General features: G+C 37.7%; 1 protein-coding gene across 5 annotated transcripts in view; it reads right to left on the bottom strand.

Annotated features, from left to right (window-relative positions):
• The window catches only part of XPOT (exportin for tRNA), a 134,455-nt gene that overhangs the window by 17,649 nt on the left and 92,717 nt on the right, over nucleotides 1–24,089 (bottom strand). For 4 of the 5 annotated variants that reach the window (XM_064377295.1, XM_064377299.1, XM_064377298.1 and 1 more), the window contains 16 exons: nucleotides 21,216–21,349; nucleotides 16,041–16,123; nucleotides 14,403–14,459; nucleotides 13,368–13,437; nucleotides 12,079–12,297; nucleotides 10,953–11,137; nucleotides 10,683–10,851; nucleotides 9,723–9,959; nucleotides 8,423–8,461; nucleotides 8,227–8,289; nucleotides 6,586–6,710; nucleotides 6,113–6,257; nucleotides 5,843–5,962; nucleotides 5,386–5,480; nucleotides 3,234–3,303; nucleotides 961–1,199 (listed from right to left, as the gene is read on the bottom strand). In XM_064377295.1, the coding sequence (XP_064233365.1) occupies nucleotides 961–1,199; nucleotides 3,234–3,303; nucleotides 5,386–5,480; nucleotides 5,843–5,962; nucleotides 6,113–6,257; nucleotides 6,586–6,710; nucleotides 8,227–8,289; nucleotides 8,423–8,461; nucleotides 9,723–9,959; nucleotides 10,683–10,851; nucleotides 10,953–11,137; nucleotides 12,079–12,297; nucleotides 13,368–13,437; nucleotides 14,403–14,459; nucleotides 16,041–16,123; nucleotides 21,216–21,349 (2,050 nt within the window). Of the gene's footprint in view, nucleotides 1–960; nucleotides 1,200–3,233; nucleotides 3,304–5,385; nucleotides 5,481–5,842; nucleotides 5,963–6,112; nucleotides 6,258–6,585; nucleotides 6,711–8,226; nucleotides 8,290–8,422; nucleotides 8,462–9,722; nucleotides 9,960–10,682; nucleotides 10,852–10,952; nucleotides 11,138–12,078; nucleotides 12,298–13,367; nucleotides 13,438–14,402; nucleotides 14,460–15,558; nucleotides 15,681–16,040; nucleotides 16,124–21,215; nucleotides 21,350–24,089 lie in introns of those variants that run through there. The other variant, XM_064377296.1, reaches the window with a different exon arrangement.

Raw genomic sequence — 24,089 nt, 5'->3', positions numbered from 1 at the left:
GCTAATATGGCTATCAGTAAACTACTGCTTCCAATTAATTATCTTTCCAGAACAGAAGAGCACAAATTAATTTAAATGAATGACATGTAGTTAATATAATCCTTCTAATGTGAATCTATCTAAATGTTTTATTAAAATCCTATTAACTAGACTGGGCACCGTGGCTCACCTTGTAATCCCAGCACTTTGGGAGGCTGAGACAGGCATATCACTTGAGGCCAGGAGTTTGAGACTAGCCTGGACAACATGGTGAAAACCCATCTTTACTAAAAACAAAAAGTAGCTGGGTGTGATACGTGATAAACAAACAAACAAAATCCTATTGAGAAAATGGACAGGAAAGAGAAAATAAATCCACCTATTATGACTAGGCTGTACTAGATAATCTGCAAACTACCTATTTAAATTTAGAAAACCATCTTCAGAATTAAGCTATTTATACAACCTCTCTAGTATCTAACTCTTGTTCTTAAGTATATTATAGAACCATTTAACTTCTAATTAGCAATCATTACAACTTTCATGCTGTTGTTTATTGTTTGTCAACAAAAAGTATGGTTAGATGGGGGGAAGAAAGCTGCTTGGGTGGTCTTCAGGACACAATGCAACTAAAGAGAAGCCTCAGGCTCTTCTCTTTAAGGTAACCAAGACTAACCAAAGAGGTCCCATCCCAATGTATCTTTGGTACATTAACACTTTAGCTAATCCCCTTAAACACACAACCTATTTATATCAAAGAAGTCAGAGGAGTTAAAGATTTACAGTTGTCAAGGCAAAAATGCAAATGGTATGTAATCTAACCCCTTCTTCAACTAAACCTAATTTACTGGATTTGGAAGTCAAAGACTTAGACAATTCTCTGGACAATCCAAGGAAACACAAATATGTGTGCTCACCAAACAAGTGGTTCTGTCTGTGTAGATACATGTACATTACAATTTTAACTGTGATTACGCTTACCTGGCAAATCCAACAGCATGGTTGAGACAGTCTGCTAGAGAGGTTTGCCTTTCTTCATCTTGTGCCAGCATCAACTTTTCTAACAGAATTTTAAACTTCTCCATTAGTGGAGTCAACAGATTCCTCATTAAGGCTTGTTTCCTTTCTGCTGGATATTCACTATTAACAATCAGAACTCCAGCTGTCTCATAAATAAAAAGTTGATCATCGCTGCTCAGTAAGGACTGGTGGCCATTCTCCTAGAATGCAATTTAGTCTTACTAAAAGTTTTTGAGTTCCTCTCATTTAATGAGAAAAAGTGCTTTAGGAACAAACAGTAAATGTAATCTATCACAGCAACTCACAGATGAAATACTTATAAAGACAAATTATCTCCCAGGATCATAGAATGAAAAGAAAACTGAATTAGAGGTCAACAGATCATGGTTCCAATTCCAGTCCTGACAAGACTCTACAAATGATCATGTAAGATAATTATTAAAGTTAACTTTCTAACTTGTTTCCTTTTGTAAAGATCTTATTTATAAGATTGTTATGAGGCTAGGCTGCATGTGGTGGCTCATGCCTATAATCCTAATACTTTGAGATGCCGAGGCGGGCAGATCACTTGAGGTCAGGAGTTCGTGACCAGCCTGGCCAACATGGTAAAACCCCATCTCTACTAAAAATACAAAAATTAGCCAGGCGTGGTGGTGGACCTGTAGTCCTAGCTACTCGGGAGGCTGAGGCAGAACAATTGCTTGAACCTGGGAGGTGGAGGTTGGAGTGAGCCAAGACCATGTCACTACACTCTAGCCTGGATAACAGAGCTGAGGATGTCTCAAAAAAAAAAAAAAAAACAAACAAAAAAACTAGAGTATTACACTTTGTTTAAATAATTAAGTAACAAATACATAGTAAAGCATTATTTTGCATATGTCTGTGAGGGTGTTTCCAGAAAAGATTATTAAGTCCAAGTGAACTAGGTGGGGAGGACCTGCCCTCAGTGTTGGCGGGCACCACCTAACTGACCAGTTCTCTGAAAGAACAAATACAAAAGTTGAATTGGTCTCTCTCTGAAAGCTGGACAGACTTTTCTGCTGCTGCCCTGAACATCACAAATTTGACTCCACAAAAGTACAGTATCACAGCATTAACTTTGCGTGTTAAGCACCGTGCATGTATATAAGAAGATCCTTTCTGTATATCTGCATCTATGAAACACAAAATTTGTTGTGATCTCGGTTCTTTGAGTGATTGCAAATGTTGTGGTGACCCACTGCCATTTTTTTTTTTATCAATTTCCTCAAGACTTAGGCTGTCTGTCATGGTTATTTCAGATGAGTGCAGTTACAAAGCTGAGTGGCACACAATTGCTAACCACAGTGATATGCGCTTACACATTTTGCTTTCTGATCTATTTCTTTATTAATAGTTTGTCTGCTCCTGTTTTACCCATGTAACTGTCATTTTTATAACTGTTTATGCTTACAAAAGCATATATTATTATTGCCTATTTTATTGTGTAAAGTGGCCAATGAAGTGCTGTCATGTTTTTACATGTTTCTCACATACATTCCCTTTTAAAAATGTGAAGCAATGTCTTCAAAATAATTTTTTTTTTTTGAGATGGAATCTCGCTGTCACCTAGGCTAGAGTACAATGGCATGATCTTGGCTCACTGCAACTTCTGTCAAATAAATTTTTAAAATTACTTTTTCCAGGATTATATTTTCAAGATTTTGATCTTTCAGAATTGTGATTTTTAGGATTTCAGTATTTTAAAGCTTCGATTATGACCCAATCCCAACACCAAGATATTCAGATCGACTAGCACTTAAATTTTGTTTTACCCTAAGCCTAAGATGACACAGAAAACCTTCAATCTAACAATAGCAGCTGCTAAGAATGGCTAATTATAGAACTAAACAGAATTCATTTAGAACTTGAATTTTTTCTTTTTCTTAATTTTTCTTTACAAAAATTTTTTAATATACTCTTCATCGTAACAGCAAACTCATCTTTAATAAATTTTTTCTTCTCCATTAAATGCTTCAACATTTTAACAATATACCCCATGCTGCCAAATTGGATCGGTCAACACTTGATTCCTTTCTATGTTTTGTTTACTATACCAACAGAATTTTGGTAAACAGAACTAATATTTGCACATACATCTCCCTCCACCACCAGTTTTTTGTTTTTGTTTTTTTAATGCCCACAAAGACAAAAATAATGGCATGGGTGGCTTCAATGATTTTTGGGTAAAATATCTTAAAGAGACAGATACTTACAGGTGGAGAAAGCTCTAATAAATCTTGTATTCTATTCAAAATATCCTCAATGAAAGGATTCATTTGCTTACTGAAAAACAGCAAGAAAATCACAATTAAGAGCAGTGCTCAAAACAGTGCTAAAGTACCAAAACCCCCCTTTAAGACAGAACTAAAAGTTCAGTTGTAGGCTAGTCACATCTGATTAAGATTAGCTATGGTTAATTTTTAAAAATTACCTTTATCTGTTCTGTAGTGATAAGACTGTCAAAATGACTTTCAATCTTATAAGCCTAATAAGGAGTAGTTTTCATTCCCCAAAAATGATACTAGTAAAGAATACAGGCCAGGTGCAGTGGCTCATTTCTGTAATCCCAACACTTTGCGAGGCCAAGGCAGGAAGGTTGAGCTGAGGAATTTGAGACCAGCCTAGGCAACATGGTAAGACCTTGATCTACAAAAAATACAAAAATTAGCTGCCTAGGCTGGGAATGGTGGCTCATGCCTGTAATCCTAGCACTCTGGGAGGCTGAGGCAGGCAGATCATAAGGTCAGGAGTTCAAGACCAGCCTGACCAACATGGTGAAACCCCATCTCTACTGAAAATACAAAAATTAGCCAGGCATTGTGGTACACGCCTATAATCCCAGCTACTCAGGAGGCTGAGGCAGAATTGCTTGAACCCGGGAGGCAGAGGTCACAGTAAGCTGAGACTGCGCCACTGCACTCCCAGCCTGAGCGACAAGGTGACTCAGTCTCAACAACAACAAAAAAATTAGTTGGCCATCATCACACGCCTGTAGTCCCAGGTGCTTGGGAGGCTAAGGTGGGAAGATCACTTGAGCCTGAGGAGGTTGACGTTGCAGTGAACAGGAATCAAGCCACTGCACTCCAGCCTGGGCAACAGAGTGAGACCCTGTCTCAAAAAAATAAACAAACAAAAAACAAAAACTTTTAGTATAGAACTAAGTAATTGGCTGATGAGCAGGAAAGAAGTGGCAACATAAAAGGGGGCTGGGCATGGTGGCTCATACCTATAATCCCAGCACTTTGGGAGGCTGAAGAGGTTGGATCATTTGAGGTCAGGAGCTCAAGACCAGCCTGACCATCATGGTGAAACCCCCATCTCTACTAAAAATACAAAAAATTAACTGGGTATGGTGGTAGGCACCTGTAATCCCAGCTAACTGGGAGGCTGAGGCAGGAGAATTGCTTCAACCCAGGAACCAGAGGTTGCAGTGAGCCAAGATTGTGCCATTGTACTTCAGCCTGGGAAACAAGAGTGAAACTCCATCTCAAAAATAAAAACAGGGACATCTACCTGACAAACCATGACTTGGAACAGGAAGAACAATAGGCTCTTGGAAAATAATTTTTATGTCTATTTATTTTCATTTCCATCTTCATTTTTTTTTTTTTGAGAGAATTTCACTCTTGTTGCCCAGGCTGGAGTGCAATGGCACGATTTTGGCTCACTGCAAAATCTGCCTCCCGGGTTCAAGTAATTCTCCTGCCTCAGCCTCCCAAGTAGCTAGGATTATAGGCGCCCATCACCATGCCCGGCTAATTTCCTGTATTTTTAGTAGAGAGGGAGTTTCACCATGTTGGCCAGGCTAGTCTCAAATTCCTGACCTCAGGTGATCCACCCGCCTCGGCCTCCCAAAGCACTGGGATTACAGGCGTGGGCCACCTTTTGTGCCAGGCCTCCATCTTCATTTTAAATTCAGGGGATACATATGAAGGTTTGTGCTTCCATTGATCCAATCCCATCACCCAGATGTTGAACACAGTACCCAACAGGAAGTTTTTCAGCACTTGCCCCACTCCCTCCCTCATTTTGGAGTCCCAAGTGTCTTTTGTTCCCAGCTTTATGCCTGTGTGTACACAAGATTTAGCTCCCATTTATAAATGAGAACATGTCACTTTGGTTTTTTGTTTCTGCATTAATCTGCTTAGGATAAAGGCCTCCAGCTGCATCCATGTTGCTGCAAAAGACATGATTTTGTTTTCTGTTATGGCTGTTTAGTATTTCATGGTGTATGTGTACTATATTTTCTTTATCTAATCCACCATTGATGGGCACCTAGGTTGATTCCATGTCTTTACTATTGTTTTACAGCTATTCAGTAACTTAAAAAATAACTAAACATAATAGCTGCAATTTTATACTTACTTAAGAGATTTGACAAATCTAGAAAACAGGTAGGCCGTCCTGCTCCGAACTTTTGCACTGGAATGCCGCAGACCTCTGTGATCTAAGAAAGCCATCTAAAGAAAGAGGCACTTTTACTATTTCTGCCCTTTTTCAAGACTTTTGTTGATATTGTCATGCTACATTTTTGTTCACACCAAATTTTACTTCTTAGCTCCTAAAAGGCAGGGACCAGGAATATAAAAGTAATTCTAAACTAGACACAAACAGACCCTTGAGAACTTGTTTAAGATGACTAATTGGGCAGAAACTATCCATCTAAAAGAAATGGAGGAGGGATTACTTTCAGTATGTGCCAAGCGTTTCTGAGAGTTTTTGACTATGAAAAAAGTTACAGACAGAAAAATACAATACTATCAACTCATTAGCTGAAATCCATAGAAAGTAACAAAAACCTAGAGTAAAAATGTATACTTACTAATACACATGGAATGTGCTGAGGTTCAACTGTGAAAAACTTTTCATATCTAACAATAGTTTCAAAGAACTCCAACGTCACAGATGTATGCTGATAGGAACTGACTCCAGATGTTACCAGCTAGAGCAGGAAAAAGTTAAGAAACCTCTTATTTATTGCATCTAAATGCCCCAGTATTAACATATACCAAGCTCTAACAAGTAACTTCCATTAGCTTATACTGAAAACAGAAAATTTATGTTCAAAATAAATTATCTTCAGTATACTTACAGTTCGCATCATATCCTGCAAAGCACTAGCTTTTGAAACATCACCTGAGAAGTGGGCACCATGAGATACTGGAAGAGCTTCTGCCAACATATACAGCAATCTTATCGCTACTTCAACTTCCATAAACCGTGTAGTCTGCCAATTCCTACCAAGGTATAATATGTCAATGAGATCTGAAGGTAAATTTTTCATACAGCAAATTATCCACAGGGTAAGACACCAACAAAAGCCTTTTTAATAATTAAAAAGTCACGGCAATTGTTAATTTTCTCAGGCAACATAATATATATCACAAAAGTAGGAAGGATCAAGATAAATCAAGAAGACAAGTGCATTGTTTCCAGAGATACACATAAGATCTCAATAAGTAACATGAATTAATAAGAGCAAAAGAAGTAAGCTTGTTTATTTTGACCCATATCAAAAAGCGAACGAAAGTAGTAAGCTTGTTACAAAAGCAATGACAAACTTACTGCAGGGTAGAACTAAAAACTCTACGAACAGAGGCCAGAAGTAACTCCGGTGAAACTTGAGCAAGCCTGTCCAACAGTAACTTCAGTTGTTTTCTATATTCTACAAACATGGCTTCATCTTCCCCCTATGATACAGGTTGAAATCCTCATTTAAAAAACTTAAAAGACCTTAAAATTCATGAAAATATCCAGTTCTGTATTCTTCTGCATTTACACATTTCATACTTTTAATTGCTGTCATTATTTACATAGGAAAATTTATTATGCGTAGCTCCCCTCTGCCTCATAAATAAGTATTCCTGCACACAGCTATAGGTCTCAAAAGCCTAAAGCCAGAAATAGTCTAAGAAGGTTAAAGACAATAGTCTAGCACCAGAATGGGCTTTGAGATCTTTGCACTTTATTTATTCTTCTAAGTCAATATCCATTGTACAAAATGGTAATAATATGGTATAACTGGAGATATTAAATGTTAGGAGCCTGGCACATCCCAAGTGCGCAGTGTGTTCATCATCACCACCATTATCCTTTTACAACCCTAAGTTTTTGAATGCCTGTGGTAGGGAATACAACACTTTAGAACATAACTTAGCAGTAAATACCATGACTGAATACCTAGAAAGCACCAATGGCCCTTGTGTTTGATGGGAAGCCGACCCCCTCACAATTCTGAAAAAGACTTTTAACTGGAACAAGTCTAGAGTGCCTCATTTCCACTCTGCCAGTACACTCTTGTGACCGGAGTTCACCATTCTAACAAAATATAAAGTGAAGTATGATCACTAACATTAATATTTTACTATGTTCAATGCTACAAAGCACTTGTAAAAGGGCTGTTAATGGGTCAGACGTGACGGCTGAAGCCTGTAATCACAGCACTGGGAGGCTGAGGCAGGCAGATCACTTGAGGTTAGGAGTTTGAGAACCACTTGGCCAACATGGTAAAACCCCATCTCTGCTAAAAATACAAGAATTAGCTGGCATGATGGCACATGCCTTAATCCCAGTTACTCAGGTGGCTGAGGCACAAGAATCACTTGAACCCAGGAGGCAGAGGTTTCAGTGAGCTAAGATGGCACCACTGCATCCCAGCCTGGGTGACAAAGTGAAACTTTGTCTCAAAGAAAAAAAAAAGGAGGTGTTGTTGTTAATGGATAAAATATCAAAACTGAAGAGGCTTTTATTAATTTCACCCAAGGTTGGTGTCAATATAAACAAACTAATTTTTCGAGAACTTCATGTTTTAAAGGGCCCCAAAACAATATAAACTTGAATTTTTTTTTTTTTTTTTGAGAGAGTCTTACTGTCACCCAGGCTAGAGTGCAGTGGCACCATCTCAACTCACTGCAACCCCTGCCTCCTGTGTTCAAGCAATTCTCCTGCCTCAGCCTCCTGAGTAGCTGGGATTACAGGTGTGCACTGCCACGCCTGGCTAATTTTCATATTTTTTAGTAGAAACGGGGTTTCACCATACTGGACAGGCTGGTCTCAAACTCCTGACCCTGTGGTCCGCCCACCTTGGTCTCCCAAAGTGCTGGGATTACAAGAGTGAGCCACCGCACTCAGTCAAAACTTGAAATATTAATTTTATATAAGTAAACAATAAAATTAAAACTCCTTTCTCAACAAAAAAATTCTTACCTCATTTTCAAAGTTATATTCTTCATCATAAGTCAATTTTTTCATAACGGCCAACATGATTGCCTAAGAATAAAATTGAGAAGAAAAGAGTTGTCAGTCTCCTTCTAATTTGATATAATTTGAAATTAAGCTACAATTCAAGGCAAATTACAAAGAATCTGTCAGTGGTTTAAAAGAAGCATAAAGTCAATTTTACCTCTACATTAGCTTTTTGCTGATCCGAGAGCACTGTAAGCTGTTAAAAAGAAAGCAGTAATTTATTAGGTTTCCTAAAGTTATACCTGCATATCAGAACATTTTTCTAATCAATCAAGACTTTTTTTTGAGACAAGGTCTTGCTCTACTGCCAGGCTGGAGTGCAGTGGTGCAGTCATGGCTCACTACAACCTCCAATTCACTGGCTCAAGTGATCCTCCCACATCAGCTTCCCAAGTTAGCTGGGAGCACAGGCATGTCCCACCACATTTGGCTGGTTTTCATTTTGTCATCTCTACTAGATGGAGTCTCTCTATGTGGCCCAGGCTGGTCTCAAACTCCTGGGCACAAACGATCCTCCCACCTCAGCCTTAAGAAGTGCTGCGATTACAGGTGAGAGCCATCATGCCCGGCCTCTAATCAACTAAGATATTAAAACATGCACACAACTTTTTTGCAGGGCAGTTTAGCAGTAGCTGCCTATATTTAAAATGTACCTAACCTTACCTAAGATCAAGTAATGCCACTTTTAGTAAGTAACTTGACATGTAGACAAAAACACATAGATGACTTTGATTTTTAAAGACACCTACCACATATTCTGCAAAGAAGATTTTTAAACAAAGCAAAACAAGCCTAGAAAACCATTAAGAGATGTACGATGGGGTTACCAATAGTGATCATACCCTTCCACACTGCATATAATTTCTTAAAATATATGTAAAGATACATGTTATGTTTATTACAATAAAACAGAAACTAAAGTCATTTGGAAAGGTATTTTAAGCTTAACTTGATTCAATTAATTCAATGCAAATATACAGAAATGGTTCTTTCATCTAATATCATATTGATAAGTTATTAACTCTTTTAATTGCTAAATGCTATAATATAGAAACTAACACCACCTACAAGTTCTTTCTGGAAGTGGGGAAAACTTCAATTGTAAAAAATTTTTTATAAGAAATGAATGATGTATATGCAAATTAAGGTAACAAACCATGCTTATGAAAATTTCAACTATATTCACGAGTAAATACAGGTTCAAAACAAAAAAATAACCTAAATCTATAACTAACTCTGAAGCTGGTTAGTCCACTGAATTTAGAACCTGAACCTATTTTCTGGCCAAGTTTTTTTTTTTTTTTTAATAAGATGGATATACATTAATATTTAACAGTAAATATCTTTAGGTAGTAGAATTATGGATATTTTCTTATTTTTAATTTTTCTACATTTCCCACTTCTCCATCGCTCCTTTGTATTATGTACTGAGTAAAAAGAATAAAACAAAAACTTACCTGTTTCAAAATATGAAGATAATCATAACAAAATCCAATAATATTAGAAGAAATATCATCATCCTCATGAATTAGTAGCTGCAACATCAGTGCCACTTTTGTTTCAATAGCTTGTAATGCTTCTTGAGCATTCTTAATATCCCCATTCTTAATTAATTTACTCCAACTAACTATCAATGACTGTCCCATTCCATTTACCAGCTTAGAAAATCTGGCCAGGAAGTCAACATCTTCTTCCTACAAGCAATCAAGACATATCTCCGTTTAAAACCACCTACACCAAATCATAAGAGAAAACAACTGAACTTTAATATGAATCAATTGCCAATTACAGGATTCAATTTTAAAATAACATTACATATTTAATAATTCCAGGCCGGGTACAGTAGCTCATGCCTATAATCCCAGCACTTTGGGAGGCTGAGGCAGGTGAATCACCTGAGGTCAGGAGCTTGAGACCAGTCTAACGCGGTGAAACCTCGTCTCTACCAAAAATACAAAAAATTGGCCAGGTGTAGTGGCGTGCGCCTATAATCCCAGCTACTCGGGAGGCTGAGACAGGAGAATCACTTGAACCCAGGAGGCAGAGGGTGCAGTGAGCTGAGATCGTGCCACTGTACTCCAGCCTGGATAACAGAGTAAGACTCCATCTTAAAAAAAAAAAAAAAAACAACAATTCCGCTATGAACAAGTTGTGTCAGCATCTCCTGGGAGTTCGTAAGAAATGTGCAACTGCAGGCGCCACCCAAGACTTTCAAATTTAAGAACTGGTATAATCTGTTCTCCAAGGAGAATGCTACTAAGAACATTTTGGCTAGATGCAGTGGTTTATATTATAATCTCAAGGAGAGTTTATAACATTTAGAAAAAATAGAAAAAACTATTATTATATTTAACTTAGTATCTATCCCAGTTTGTTCTAACAACTTTATATATAATTTTATGTATAAATTTACCAACCTGGTCAATGCTGAAAAACCCAGCAGACTGTAATACTTGACACAAAGATTCTACTAGTTTCATTTTATCAACAGGGTCCATGCCTTTATTTACAACTTCAAATAAACAGTCACATGCTTCTTCCCGTAGAACTTCTATTGACATATGACCTAGCAGCATATTTATAAACCTGGTAATGAGACAATAAAATTGTTGTAACATTTTCAAAGTCATGAGTTTTAAATATGGTATTTTACAAGTTTATACTACAAAAATTATAGGCATACTTACCTATCATTGGCTATAAGAGATAAGTCTATCCAAGAGACATAAGCCCCAACTACTTCAAGGCACTGACATGTCACTTCAGAATTAGTATACTGATAATTTTGTAATATTTGGTACCATGATTCCACCAGATTTGGAATGCACTGTTCCCTCATGGTATCTTTTATGAGAGTATTCCTACGAGCCTCCTAAAATACAAAACACCAAATGCACAAAGTAGATTACCTTGCAAAATAACGTTTGATATCTGTATATACGTGCACAGAGTAATTTCCTCCATATCAAACTTTTGGACTTGTTAACACATTCCCTACCGGTATTTCCTATTTACCAGCTCTAAGATCATATCCTGTGATTCTTTGTATTTCCTCTTTCTGTTCTATTCCTCAGTGCCAGAGTTAATTTCCTATTAAACACAAACTATAAATAAGCATTGCTTAGAAATCTTAAGCATATGTTAAGTTATTTCTCAATATAGTAACATAGTACTTATACTATGTGATGAAAAATACAGAAGCAGCAGCATTGACAATTCATAAGCAATGCTTCTTCCTTGCTCACGGACTATATAGCAGTATTAAATAGAGACTACTTTTCTCAACAGATTCATACAAGAAAATCAACTTGTATATGTCACTACAGCATTTGCTAGTTAAAAATTTAGGCCGGGCACGGTGGCTCATGCCTATAATCCCAGCACTTTGGGAGGCCGAGGCAGGCAGATCACCTGAGGTCAGGAGTTTAAGACCAGCCTGGCGAAACCCTGTGTCTACAAAAAATACAAAACTTAGAAGGGCGTGGTGGCATGTGTCTGTAGTCCCAGCTACTCAGGAGGCTGAGGGAGGGGAATCACCTGAACCTGTGAGGCAGAGGTTGCAATGAGCCAAGACTGAGCCACTGCACTCCAGCCTGGACAACAGAACAAGACTCCATCTCAAAAAAAAAAAAAAAAAAAAAAAAATTCAACATAACACTTTAACTTCAATATACATCTGGAAAAAAAATAACCAAGACTGAGTTCCTTCATGAAATAAAATCCAAAACATTAGATAAAACTTTTCTGCTCCTTTTATGTGCCCATTATCTCCTACAAAACTTAAATATAAAAAATTCATGGTTAGTTACTTGCCTCTGATGTATGTACTACATCACGATCCACCAACTCTGAATCAATAGCCATGAGGATTCGCAGGTACAGATCTACTCCCCTTGGATTTAGGTCCACTACTGAGAGAATGTCAAAAAAAAACTTGGGCCATTTAGTGAGATATTCTGTAGCAAAAAGCAAGGCAAAGACTTGGGCTGCTTTATTTCGTATAAAGGTCTTCTCTGGTTGAGGATTCAGCATCTGACAAAGAAATAGTCCATAAAATTAAATGTAAATTGAAAAGACCCAGAATCACTTTTATCATTAAAAGGCAAACCTTCATCAAACGTCAACATGGCCCATATAAACTAGCTAACAAATATGCTTCAAAATATTTTGATAATTATGATTTTTCAAAATATTTTGATAATTATGATTATCAAAATCATCAAAAGTATTTAAGTGATTGGCTAGTTGAAGAACAATTAAATAAACCATTAAAGGCTGTAATGATTACTCCTCATTCTTACACTTTAACAGAGAAGTTTCATGTGCAGTTTTAATAGCTCCTATAATTTATCCTAAGGAAAAAAAATTGTTTTTCTTCTATCTACTTGCTCTTTAAGGAAAATTAAAAACTCTAGCTACACAATTGCTTTATGTGTTAAGATTAGCTAAAATTAACTGAAAAGAACCCAACTGGCCCTTTATAAGGGGCTCTTATGGAGAGGCTGTCCAGGAGGGCTCACCTTTAAGAGCCAAAGAGAGGCCGGGCACCGTGGCTCACGCCTGTAATCCAAGCACTTTGGAGGCCAAGATGGGTGGATCACCTGAGGTCCCTGAGGTCGGGAGTTCAAGACCAGCCTGACCAACATGGTGAAACCCCGACTTTATTAAAAAAAAAAAAAAAAGAGCCAAAGAGAAAAGCAGCGTTTGTCAAGTAGTTAAAAACAACATTTTAAAATTAAAGTTTCCACAATGTGTCATGGAAACTATGATCATTTCACATTGATATAATATTAAATTACTGCTAAGTTCCCACTTAGCCATGATCTTTAAAGCCAGCACTTTTTTAAAAAGCTATGAAATTGGCCGGGCGTGGTGGCTCACGCCTGTAATCTGAGCACTTTGGAGGCCAAGGCGGGCGGATCACCTGAGGTCGGGAGTTCAAGACCAGCCTGACCAACATGGTGAAACCCTGTCTTTAAAAAAAAAAAAAAAAAAGCTATGAAATCAAACGGCAGAAAAACGATCAAAATTTTTTAGGTAAAGTTGCAAACTCTTGCAAAAATAAGTTTTAACATCTAGTACTAATAAAATTACTATTTTACCTGAGCTTGCAGCCATGATATGAGCGTCTCCCTAATTAGTTGTTGTTGAACAGTGGTTAGTTCCGAATATCTGTTTAAAATAGAGAAGAAAAAGAATAACGGCTATATTTGGTGTCTATGGTTGTGAAATGTAACAGCCTCATATATTTAAAAGGGAAAATTTGTATAGCTCTCAATTATCTAAAGTTTCCTAACATAAACTGATAGTGCCACTTATCATTGCTTTAAACATAAGGAAGAGAGTGGCAGGTAAGGTATCAATATCAATCTTTGTTTGTGATTCTATTCATGTTATAACAAATGACAGCTACATAATTTTTTGGAAGAAGATATATCCATGTTTTACTGGTCTATAGAATAAACCAGTAGGTGAACTAGGAATCCTCTCAGTAGTGATTTGTTATTTTGCTTAATTAGTAAGTCAGATTCGGAACACAAGTGCCCATTCAGCATTTAACTCTAACAGAGAGTTGTCATGTAGAAAAACAGGCTTTGTTTTCCCAGATATTTACTTTTGCAGAAAAGCTGGAAATCTAGATTTTTCTGTGAAATGTCTGCATTTTCATTTTTATTTTTTGAGACAGGGTCTTGTTGTGTTGCCCAGGCTCAAGTGCAGTGGCTTGATCCCAGCTTGCTGCAACCTCCACCTCCCGAGTTCAAGTAATTCTTGTACCTAAGCCTCCTGAGTAGCTGGAATTACAGGTGTGTACCACCACATCTAGCTAATTTTTGTATTTTTAGCACAGATGGGGTTTCACTATGTTGGCTAGGCTCATCTCAAACTCCTGACTCAAGTGATCCACCTGCCTTGGCCTCCCAATATGCTGGGATTACAGGCGTAAGCCACCATACATGGCCAACTCAGTACTTTTAAAATACTTTGGGATACATCAAAACATATCTATAACCTGAATATAACATATATACTGTCAATTTACAATCTGTATTATGGTTTCCTTCAAGAAAAAACTTTAAATTAAAAAAATGAACCTTTCCCCACAAATCTCGGAGTCAAAACAGTGAGAAAAGCCTTACTTGTATTTAACTTGATGTTCCAGTACTTGAAAGCAGAAAAACTTTACATGATCATCACTAAAAAAGAAAAAAGAAAATGAGATAAGCAGAATATGAACTGAAGGAAAAAAAATTAAAGGCAAAATAGTAATGAATAACACAGCAGAAAAGTTTCTTAAACTAGACTTTTGGTTTGTTTCATGCTTACTGGTCTCAAATATGACAAGCAAAATAACCAAAATATTAAGATGCACCTTGAACACAGTGCTTTGTAAGCAGCAAAGCATCCCCCTAAATTCCAGATATTATGATTCCTGGAACAACCCTTTCATTTTACAATAACAGGTTAGGTATAAAATGACAAATGGCAGAACAGCCAGAGTCTGAGTGAAAGTAGAGATGGTCATCCAAGTCCTACTTAAAATTCAACCCTAGTAGTTTTTTGTAGCCAAATCCAAAACAAGCAGGGCCACATGGACTATCAGTCCAGCTTCAAAGTTTCATACAGGAAACTAAATTACAAATATGGTACCCTTGCTTATAAGATGTGGGCAAAAATTAACATCCACCAATTACCCACTTCCAACCGTCTTTCCAGGGGAAAGGCAGAGTTGCAGTAAGCCAGCTATAAGCACTGACAAAGATCCTTTAGAGACCAACAATCTGCCAATGAAATGAGTATAAGAGAGTTCCTATTTCTGTAAAAAGTCTGTTGCATACTTTAGAAAGATTTCATAGAAAGCCACACTGCAGAAGGAAAAGATCTTGTACATATTTGACATGGCCTATATAACCAGAAGACTTGAGAGGCAGGGGGCAAATATTTTTAAAATGTACGAATCTGCACTCATTGTACACACCCATGCTAGAAATTACAGAGGATGGGTTATAGGTGTGACCAATCTAAGAGTAAAGTGACTGCTAGTAGCATACAAAGACTGTGGTCCAATATCAAAAGATTGGTCACTGAATGATTATATACCTTAAGTTAAAATTAAGATACATACCACTGGGCTGGGCGTGGTGGCTCACGTCTGTAATCCCAGCACTTTGGGAGGCCAAGGTAGACAGATCACGAGGTCAAGAGTTCAAGACCAGCCTGACCAACATGGTGAAACTAAACTATTTTCAGTCTCTACTAAAAATACAAATATTAGCCAGGCGTGGTGGTGAGTACCTGTAATCACAGCTACTGGGGAAGCTGAGGCAGGAGAACCGCTTGAACCCAGGAGGCAGAGGTTGCTGTGAGCCAAGGTCACGCCATTGAACTCCAGCCTGGGTGACAGAGCGAGACTCCGTCTCAAAAAAAAAAAAAGATATTTATCATTTACAATAACCTTCTTTACCAACATTTTAGGAAAGCAGTTATCACTCACAATCATAAGGTAACAAGTTTTTACTGTACTTTATTCCAGCTGGGATCTGGTGACAGGTACACAATATATGGCAAAGGATGGTTTTACTGAAATGGTCAAACTGTTGGTTTACTACTTTTCTCATTTCCACATGGAATGACTATATGTTAACGTCTTTGCAAAAAAAAAAAAAAAAACATAAAATGTTTTTATGAAAACACTTTCCAAATACAGGTAAATTTAACAGTCCTATTACATCCACAGAAATTTAAACTAAGAGTCATAAAAATTTTGTTTTAATTACCTGTAGGTCCGCTGGGCTAGTGCTTCTGCACATACCTGCCAGGCATCTGGGGAAATCTTTAACTGTTCAAAATAAGCCAGGGCCTATAAAATTGTGAAACAAAAAAATGCATTCAGAATAAACAATCTCAATGCCCTACTAATACTAAACAAAATATTCTGAGAGTTGCAAACCTAATAACAAATCAGTAAACTTAATAGAAAAACAGCTAAAATATTAAATGCAGGCTTACAAACATTTGCAACTTAGGGGTCATTCCTAAAAATAGGTTAAACAAACATAAATTCCATCAGTTAGATAATCAAACCTGTTTTCTTACAGCAGCAACACAAAAATGTCCCACAGACTTCATTGAGTTATGATGAAGAATGAGAGCCAAGTGCTTTGTCAAGTGCCATACTACTGAGAAACTGTAGAGGATGGGTTATGGGTGTGATCATTTTATAATATGCAATTATAATAACATGGCATGTGAAGGGCACTTTTCCTATTTAATAGCACATCTGCTAAGGGGTGATTTTAAAAGATAAAACACACTGTGTACCTTATCTGACCTACTGTTACACAGAAGAGTATTTCAAGTCTTTAATTATATCATGTAAGTTCCCTAAAGAGATTAAAATTGGAATACAAGTTCACGATATGAATTTTGAAAAATATTAAATAACTGAAAGGGTCAAAGCTTGAAGAAGTTTCTTATCTCTATGCTTAAGAATTCAGGGCCTTGTAATGAGAAGTAACAGTAACAACAAAGACTAAGAGTATTCTAGAATGGATACAGCACCAAGTCCATATGCTCTCTACCCAACTGTTGGGAAACCAGGAGTTACTTTAGGCACTCTTCCCATCAGCATGTTGCATCAGATGCAGGTTTCACACATGGCAATGGACAAATAGTAGTGAACATTTTGTGAAAAGTACCTCAAACAGACAAGAAAATCGCACATAAATTGGAAACACTGCTAGATGATTTGACAGCAATTATGTACTGATACAAAACCTGACATAAGGTAAAAGGAACATTAGCATTAGAGGAACCTAATTTCAACTGGTGAATATTTTAAAAACAGTGGTGTCTCCCACTAGTGATGAAATCAATTTCTGAGTCCTAAACAATAATTTAAAAAATGAAATAGAGAATATTAGATATTCCATACTGTACCTAGCAAGAATATTATTTTCTGTAACTTATTTATGTGTACATATACATATAAATATATATACACACTGGGTCGTCGAGATATAAAATTATTTTTTTCTTTGGGTTAGAGATCAAAGCCTGTCATCCTAGCACTTTGGGAGGCCGAGGTGGGTGGATCACCTGAGGTCAGGAGTTCAAGACCAGCCTGGCCATCATGGTGAAACCCCATCTTGAGAAAAAAAAAAAGAGATCAAAGCCACTGTATTTATATTTAGACGACAGTTTCCTATACTATGCAATTGCATGAATAAGGGACTGGGTTTTCATACATGGTCTAAATGGCTGCTCCTACTGACAGAAGACCAGGTAAATGAAGGTGATTAGATGAAGATCATCAAATATAATATTAAATAGGTAGTGTAACAAAAAAATACATTTGGACTTTGCAGTGGGTTGCTGCCACAGAGCTCTTAGAGTTTCCTGAGTGACAGGACTGTCTTTTGTCATTTATAATGAGCCTCTTTAGGACAGGCACAGCAGTTCACACCTATAATCCCAACATTCTGGGAGGCCAAGATGAGAGGATCACTTGAGGCCAGCAGTTCAAGACCAGCCTGAGCAATGTAGTGGACCCATCTCTACAAAAAAATTTTAAAAATTAGCCAGGAGCAGTGACATGCACCTGTAGTTCCAACTGCTTGGGAAGCTGAAGTGAAAGGATGACTGAGACTGCAAGGTCAACAGAGTTTATATTAATGAGGTAACTTGATGTAGGAACACTAGATAGCCTAAAGATAGGGCTGGGTACCAGAAAGAGCAAGTAATTAGAGGGTTGGAACTTTTAGCCCTAACCACCAACCTCTGGGAAGGGGAGAGGGAACTGAAGATCAAATTCTATAAAAACTCTTGAAGTTCCAGGTTGGTGAATACACTGAGATGCTGAGAGGGTAGTGTTCCTAGAGAGGGCACAAAATCTCTATGCCCCTTCCTCTATACTTTGCCCTATGCACTGCTTCCATGTGGCTGCTCACAAGGTGTATCCTTTATAATAAATCAGTACAAGTAAGTGAACTGTTTTTCTAAGTTCTGTGGGCTTCTCCGACAAATAATCAAACCAAGGAGGGAGTTGTAGGAGCAGAAATATGAGAGGTTCTAGACTCAATTGGTGTCTTAAGTGGGGGTGGTTTGTAAGACTGAACCCTTAACTTGTGGAATGTGATGCTAACTCCTGGTAGTGTCAGAAGTGAACTGATCTGTAGGACACTCAATGGGTGTCCTCAGAATCAGAGAGTTGGTTGTTGGTATTGGAAAACAGCCCAGAGTAAATAATGGGTCTCTTTAGAAGTTAAAACTATAAGAACACAGGCAGCTATAAAAGATACTACCAGTTGATATTCTTGTATCAGTGAATTGATGAGAAAAGAAAAATTAAAAAATTAAAAAAAAAAAAAAGACTTAGTTGCTTCTAACAGCAGTCCATGAAACCTAGGGTTTCCTTTAGGAATATCTCAGAGGTTAGCCAGGCATGGTGGTGCGCGCCTGTAGTCCCAGCTACTCGGGAGGCTGAGGCAGGAGAATCGCTTGAACCCAGGAGGCGGAGGTTGCAGTGAGCCGAGATCGAGCCATTGTACTCCAGCCTGGGTAACAAGAGCGAAACTCCATCTCAAAAAAAAAAAAAAAACTCAGAGGCCAGAGGACAAGGTAGAGGTTAATCATGTATGTTGCATTACCACCTAATATTTCACTTACAAAAGAGGGGAGAGGTGGTTTCAGCTGCTAGAATTGCCATGACATACCATTTTCTTTTAATAATAGCAGGTTTAAGCCAAAGACAAGCATTTTATTTTATTTTTATTTTTACTTTTGTTTTGAGACGGAATTTTGTTCTTGTTGCCCAGGCTAGAGTACAATGGCGCGGCCTCGGCTTGCTGCAACCTCCACCTCCTGGGTTCAAGCAATTCCCCTGCCTCAGACTCCCGAGTAGCTGGGATTACAGGCATGAGCCACCACGCCCAGCTAATTTTGTATTTTTAGTAGAGACGGGTTTCTCCATGTTGGTCCGGCTGGTCTCAACTCAAACTCCCAACCTCAGGTGATCCGCCTGCTTTGGCCTCCCAAAGTGCTGAGATTACCACACCTGGCCAAGTGTTGTATTTTAGGAAAGATAACCTGAAAGCTTTTCAGTTTTAAACCAAAGCCTCTGTATTCTAAATGTATGCATTACTAACAATTTAAAAAAAACAAAATTCTACAACATTGATGAACAAGTCCTAGCTTTCATCACCTAGTTCTACCTCATACCTTTTTTCTAATGGTTTATTGACTCTATGTGACAAGTCAGTTCAATTTTATTGCCCATGTAAAAAAGAGAATTACAGATAGACAACTGAGCAACTGGGGTTGGCAGACAGTCATTCTGCTCACCACCAAACTGAATTAAGTTTCCACTACTCCCGAACTGGCAACAAAAGGGCTTTGAGAATTCACTTTTCTTAAGATTTCTTTCCTTTTCATTCGAATAAATTGTTATTCAGATTGGCCAAATGGGATATCAAATTATGCCTGGACCTGGATGCTTAAAACATGTCTGTAACAGAACCCATTTTTATTGATAAAAAGCACAACTTCTGTATTAAAGCCACTAATAATGTATTGGTTTTACTTTTCTGAAAAAGAAATCATGGCACATAGTAAAAAAACTGGATGCTTTGAAAAAATCTCCCAGAAAAAAAAAACAACAACAACTACTGGATGCTGGAACTTAAGAAATAAAAGATTTCAAGAGGCACATAAAATTAACAACAAAGGCCATCTAACAACTAAACATATAGTCAAAGGCTTTTAACTATAAGCATGCAATACCAAGCTAGACTACAGGTAAAGATCTATAATGCTTCAACTGTGTTTGAAGGCTGGTAATATAAAACTCTACGGCAAGAAAGATTTGTTTACACACAGAAGACATGGATTTTAAATGTCTTTTGATGTTCTTACTTGTTAGATAGGTATCTTGTAATTAGCTTGATACTTACAGTATCTGCAGGGCTACTTATTTAGTAGCAGAGACATACACATGGTACCATATTAGAAACTAGTTGGGATTTTTTTTTCCTGCTTTAAAAGGTGTTTTTCTTAAAATATGAAAAACTACTACAATATTCAGTGAGATTATTAACTTCATTTAGCTAATTTATAAAAAGTATTCTTTTCTATAAAAAGTATAAAGAAAATGCCTTTCCCTTCCACTTACCATATACTTCAGAACGCCCACGTCTTTAAAAAAATTATAGGCTCATTCTTTATACTCTCTCATTCAGCTATAGTCATGATTATAGTTGTAGGCTACATTATATTTAATTGTTTACATTTATCCAACTATCCCAGCACTTGATAATGGATACTTGTCATGTAATCATTTTATTTAAGACATAGCCTATCATAACTGCTTATTTATGTCTGCCTAGACCAAATAACAAGAACGTTAAATATCACTAATGTGGCTGGGGAGGGTGGCCATGCCTATAATTCCAGCATTTTAGGAGGCCAAGGTGGGCAGATCACTTCAGCTGAGGAGTTCAAGACCAGCCTGGGCAAGATGGTGAAACCCCAGCTCTACAAAAAAATTTAAAATTTAAAATAATAATAAAAATAATTAAGGCAAGCATTAAACAGCTTGTATACACAAAGCCAAGCAATGAAAAAAATAAAATACGCATGTCTGCTGCTATGGAGAGTCCCTCAAACAAATCCTTTGCATTACAACTTTTAAATTATTAGAAATAATGACTGATGATGCATAAAGATCTGCCTTCAATCTCATGTGATTTTAATACTCTTGTTTGGCCAAGTAAACAGAAAATAAATCACAACACTCAATGTTTCTGTATTCAAAATATATTCAAATAGCTCAAATTTTTTTTGTTTCTGTTCATTGCTACCCAAATTAGACCTTTGTCAGGTGCATTTTTATTCAAGTCCTCTAATACAAATCTGTGGTGACATGCTTTAAAAAATGATTCAGCAGAGTAACTTACCCTTTGTCTAAAGTCTGAATCAGCATTTGGATTTAGCCCTAATAGAGCCTGTTCATCCATCCTTGCTGCTATACGTGGAGTTTTCTGGTTACAATAGGCGTGCCCTCTGATCCCACAGAAGAATTTATAAACATCTGCCACAGAAAAAAAAAGTGGAAAGAAAACATTACTTGATGAACAAATAAATGCTTATCCCAAATAACAGAAGTGGATAAAATCATGCAAAGAAGCTTAAGTGTTTAAAAAACTTCTTTTGAAACTTATCTAAATTGCAACTGAAAGTTAGAGCCTAATTCTCAGAAAAATGGGCCCTGCTAACTACTCCACTAATGTGTAATTTCTAAAAATCTAAAGTATGGGATTAAGGTCCTCAAACTTTATTCTTCAAGATCTTCTTAATAAGGTATAGAAAGTAATCATTTTCTACTTTAAATAGAAGTACCTAATTTATGTAGTGTTTTACTTATCTCCAGTGCTTAAAAATGCAATTGTACAACTGCAGTAAGTATAAAAATGACAAATCCAGACTAAACAGTTTAAGTATAATAATTTGCCTACTTCCAGATACCGATATCACAAACCTTTTTTAAAACATCAGAATGGCTGACCTCAGAGTTCAATATCCTTTGAAGTGTTTACAAAGTACTATAAGAGAAGTCTAACGAAAGAAACAAAGTAACGAAAAACCAGTCATTTAGCTTTTCAGCAATGGACTAGTTTTGCATTTTACAGATCTCTGCTCTTGCCAGCCAATTTTAGAAATTTCAAAAAAATGTTTTTCAATAGTAGATACAAAAATCCACAAATGGGCCTGGTGCAGTAGCTTGCACCTGTAATCCCAGTGCTTTGGGAGGCCGAGGCGGGAAGATCACTTAAGGTCAGGAGTTCAAGCCAGCCTGGCCAACATGGTGAAACCTATTCTCTACTAAAAATAAAAAATTCAGCCAGGCATGGTGGTGCACCCCTGTAATCCCAGCTATTCAGGAGGCTGAGGCAGGAGAGTCACTTGAACCTGGGAGGCAGAGGTTGCAGTGAGCCAAGATTGCGCCATTGCACTACAGTCTGGGCAACAGAGCAAGACTCCATCTGGGTTGTGGGGAGGGAGATCCACAAATGATTTAACACGGACACTCTTAAGATTTTTTTTTAATCTCTGAGAAGTAATCCACTTCTTCATAACATAGGTTCTAACATTTTAAAATAATAAGCCCCAAAAAGCATCCTAGTTTTTGATAGAATGTATATTCACTTGAGCTAACATGGAACAAACTCTAAATGATATGAAAACGATATTTATTCTCTCAAGACCTCAAAGGTATGGAGACTGGCTATTACTACTTCCATTAATGACTGTGGGGGGCCAGGTATGGTGGCTCAAGCTCGTAGTCCCAGCACTTTGAGAGGCCGAGGCAGGCGGATCAACTGAGGTCAGGAGTTCAAGACCAGTCTGGCCAACATGGTGAAACCCCATCTCTACTAAAAATACAAAAAAAATTAACTGGGCAATGTGGCACACACCTGTAATCCCAGCTACTTGGATGGCTCAGGCAGGAGAACTGCTTGAACCCAGGAGGCAGAGGTTGCAGTGAGCTGAGATCAAGCCACTGCACTCCAGCCTGGGCGACAGAGGGAGACTCTGTCTTAAAAATAAATAAATAAATAAAAGGTTGTGAGGCTTTTTTTTTATTATCATAACCAAAGAAGCCAAAAGACTAATTGGGTTGCGGGTAGGGGAGAAAAGCCTTTTGGGAACAGTGAAGTCAGGATCAGAACCAGGTTACAGGATACCTACAACACATTTTTCTGTTTTCCCCTGAGCCTGTCTGAATCAAATGATAAATCAGGATATGGACTCAGAGCTCTGAAGACAGCTCAGCCCTTTCTCTTAGGGTTCATATCATATTTGTAGACTTCAAGGCAGTGAAACTCCCCACTGCCCTCAGATTATGATTCACTTTTGAATGACTCCTCACTATTCCGTATCCCAAGTCAGCAAGGCCAGTGCTAGTGAACCACATGGCAGTTCTCCAATGCTTTTCTACCTTTCATCTTTGCACACTGCTCTTTTTTCTTGTTACTAGGTTAACCCCTGCTGTCCTTTGAAATTATACTTAGAAGCCATCTCTTTCAAGAACATTTCTTTGACCCCTATGGTCCCACTCTCCCAAACTGGATTACATGCCCCTGCCAGCTTACTGGTTTTCTCTCTCTCTCTTTTTTTTTTTTTTTTTTTTGAGACAGTCTCACTCTGTTGCCCAAGCTGGAGTGCAGCGGTGCGATCTTGGCTCATTGCAGCCTCCGGCTCCTGGGTTCAAGTGATTCTTCTGCCTCAGCCTCCCAAGTAGCTGGGATTACAGGGGTTAGCCACCACACCAGCTAATTTTTGCATTTTTTTTAGTAGAGATGAGGTTTCACCATGTTGTCCAGGCTGGTACGGAACCCCTGACCTCAGGTGCTCTGCCCACCTCGGCCTTCCAAAGTCCTAGGATTACAGGTGTGAGCCACCATGCCCGGCCATCTCTCATAATCTTAAAGGGCAAGGACTGTCTTGACTATTCATCACTATGTCCCTAGGACAAAGCAGAACATAGGCTTTGGATTTGAAAGACCTGGTTTGTATCCCCATCTTGTCATTTTTAAATTGGGGCCACTTGGACAACTTACAAAACCTGAGACAGCCTTTTCTATGACATGGGAAAAAGACCATCTGCCTCATAAAGTTGTAAAGGCTTCAAAGAGATAAGGTATGCAGAGTATGCCTGGCTCATAGTGGGCCCTCAATAAGAGGCAGGAACATGGGGGATGAAAACTACTTGGAACATTCTATTTTTTGTTTGTTTCTTTTTTATTTACTTATTTATTTTTTAATAGAGA

The sequence above is a fragment of the Aotus nancymaae genome, unplaced genomic scaffold, assembly GCF_030222135.1.
Source record: "Aotus nancymaae isolate 86718 unplaced genomic scaffold, 86718_ANA_hifiasm-v0.15.2.pri h1tg000016l, whole genome shotgun sequence".
NCBI lineage: Eukaryota > Metazoa > Chordata > Mammalia > Primates > Aotidae > Aotus > Aotus nancymaae.
This window is presented reverse-complemented; position numbering and strand designations above follow the sequence as displayed.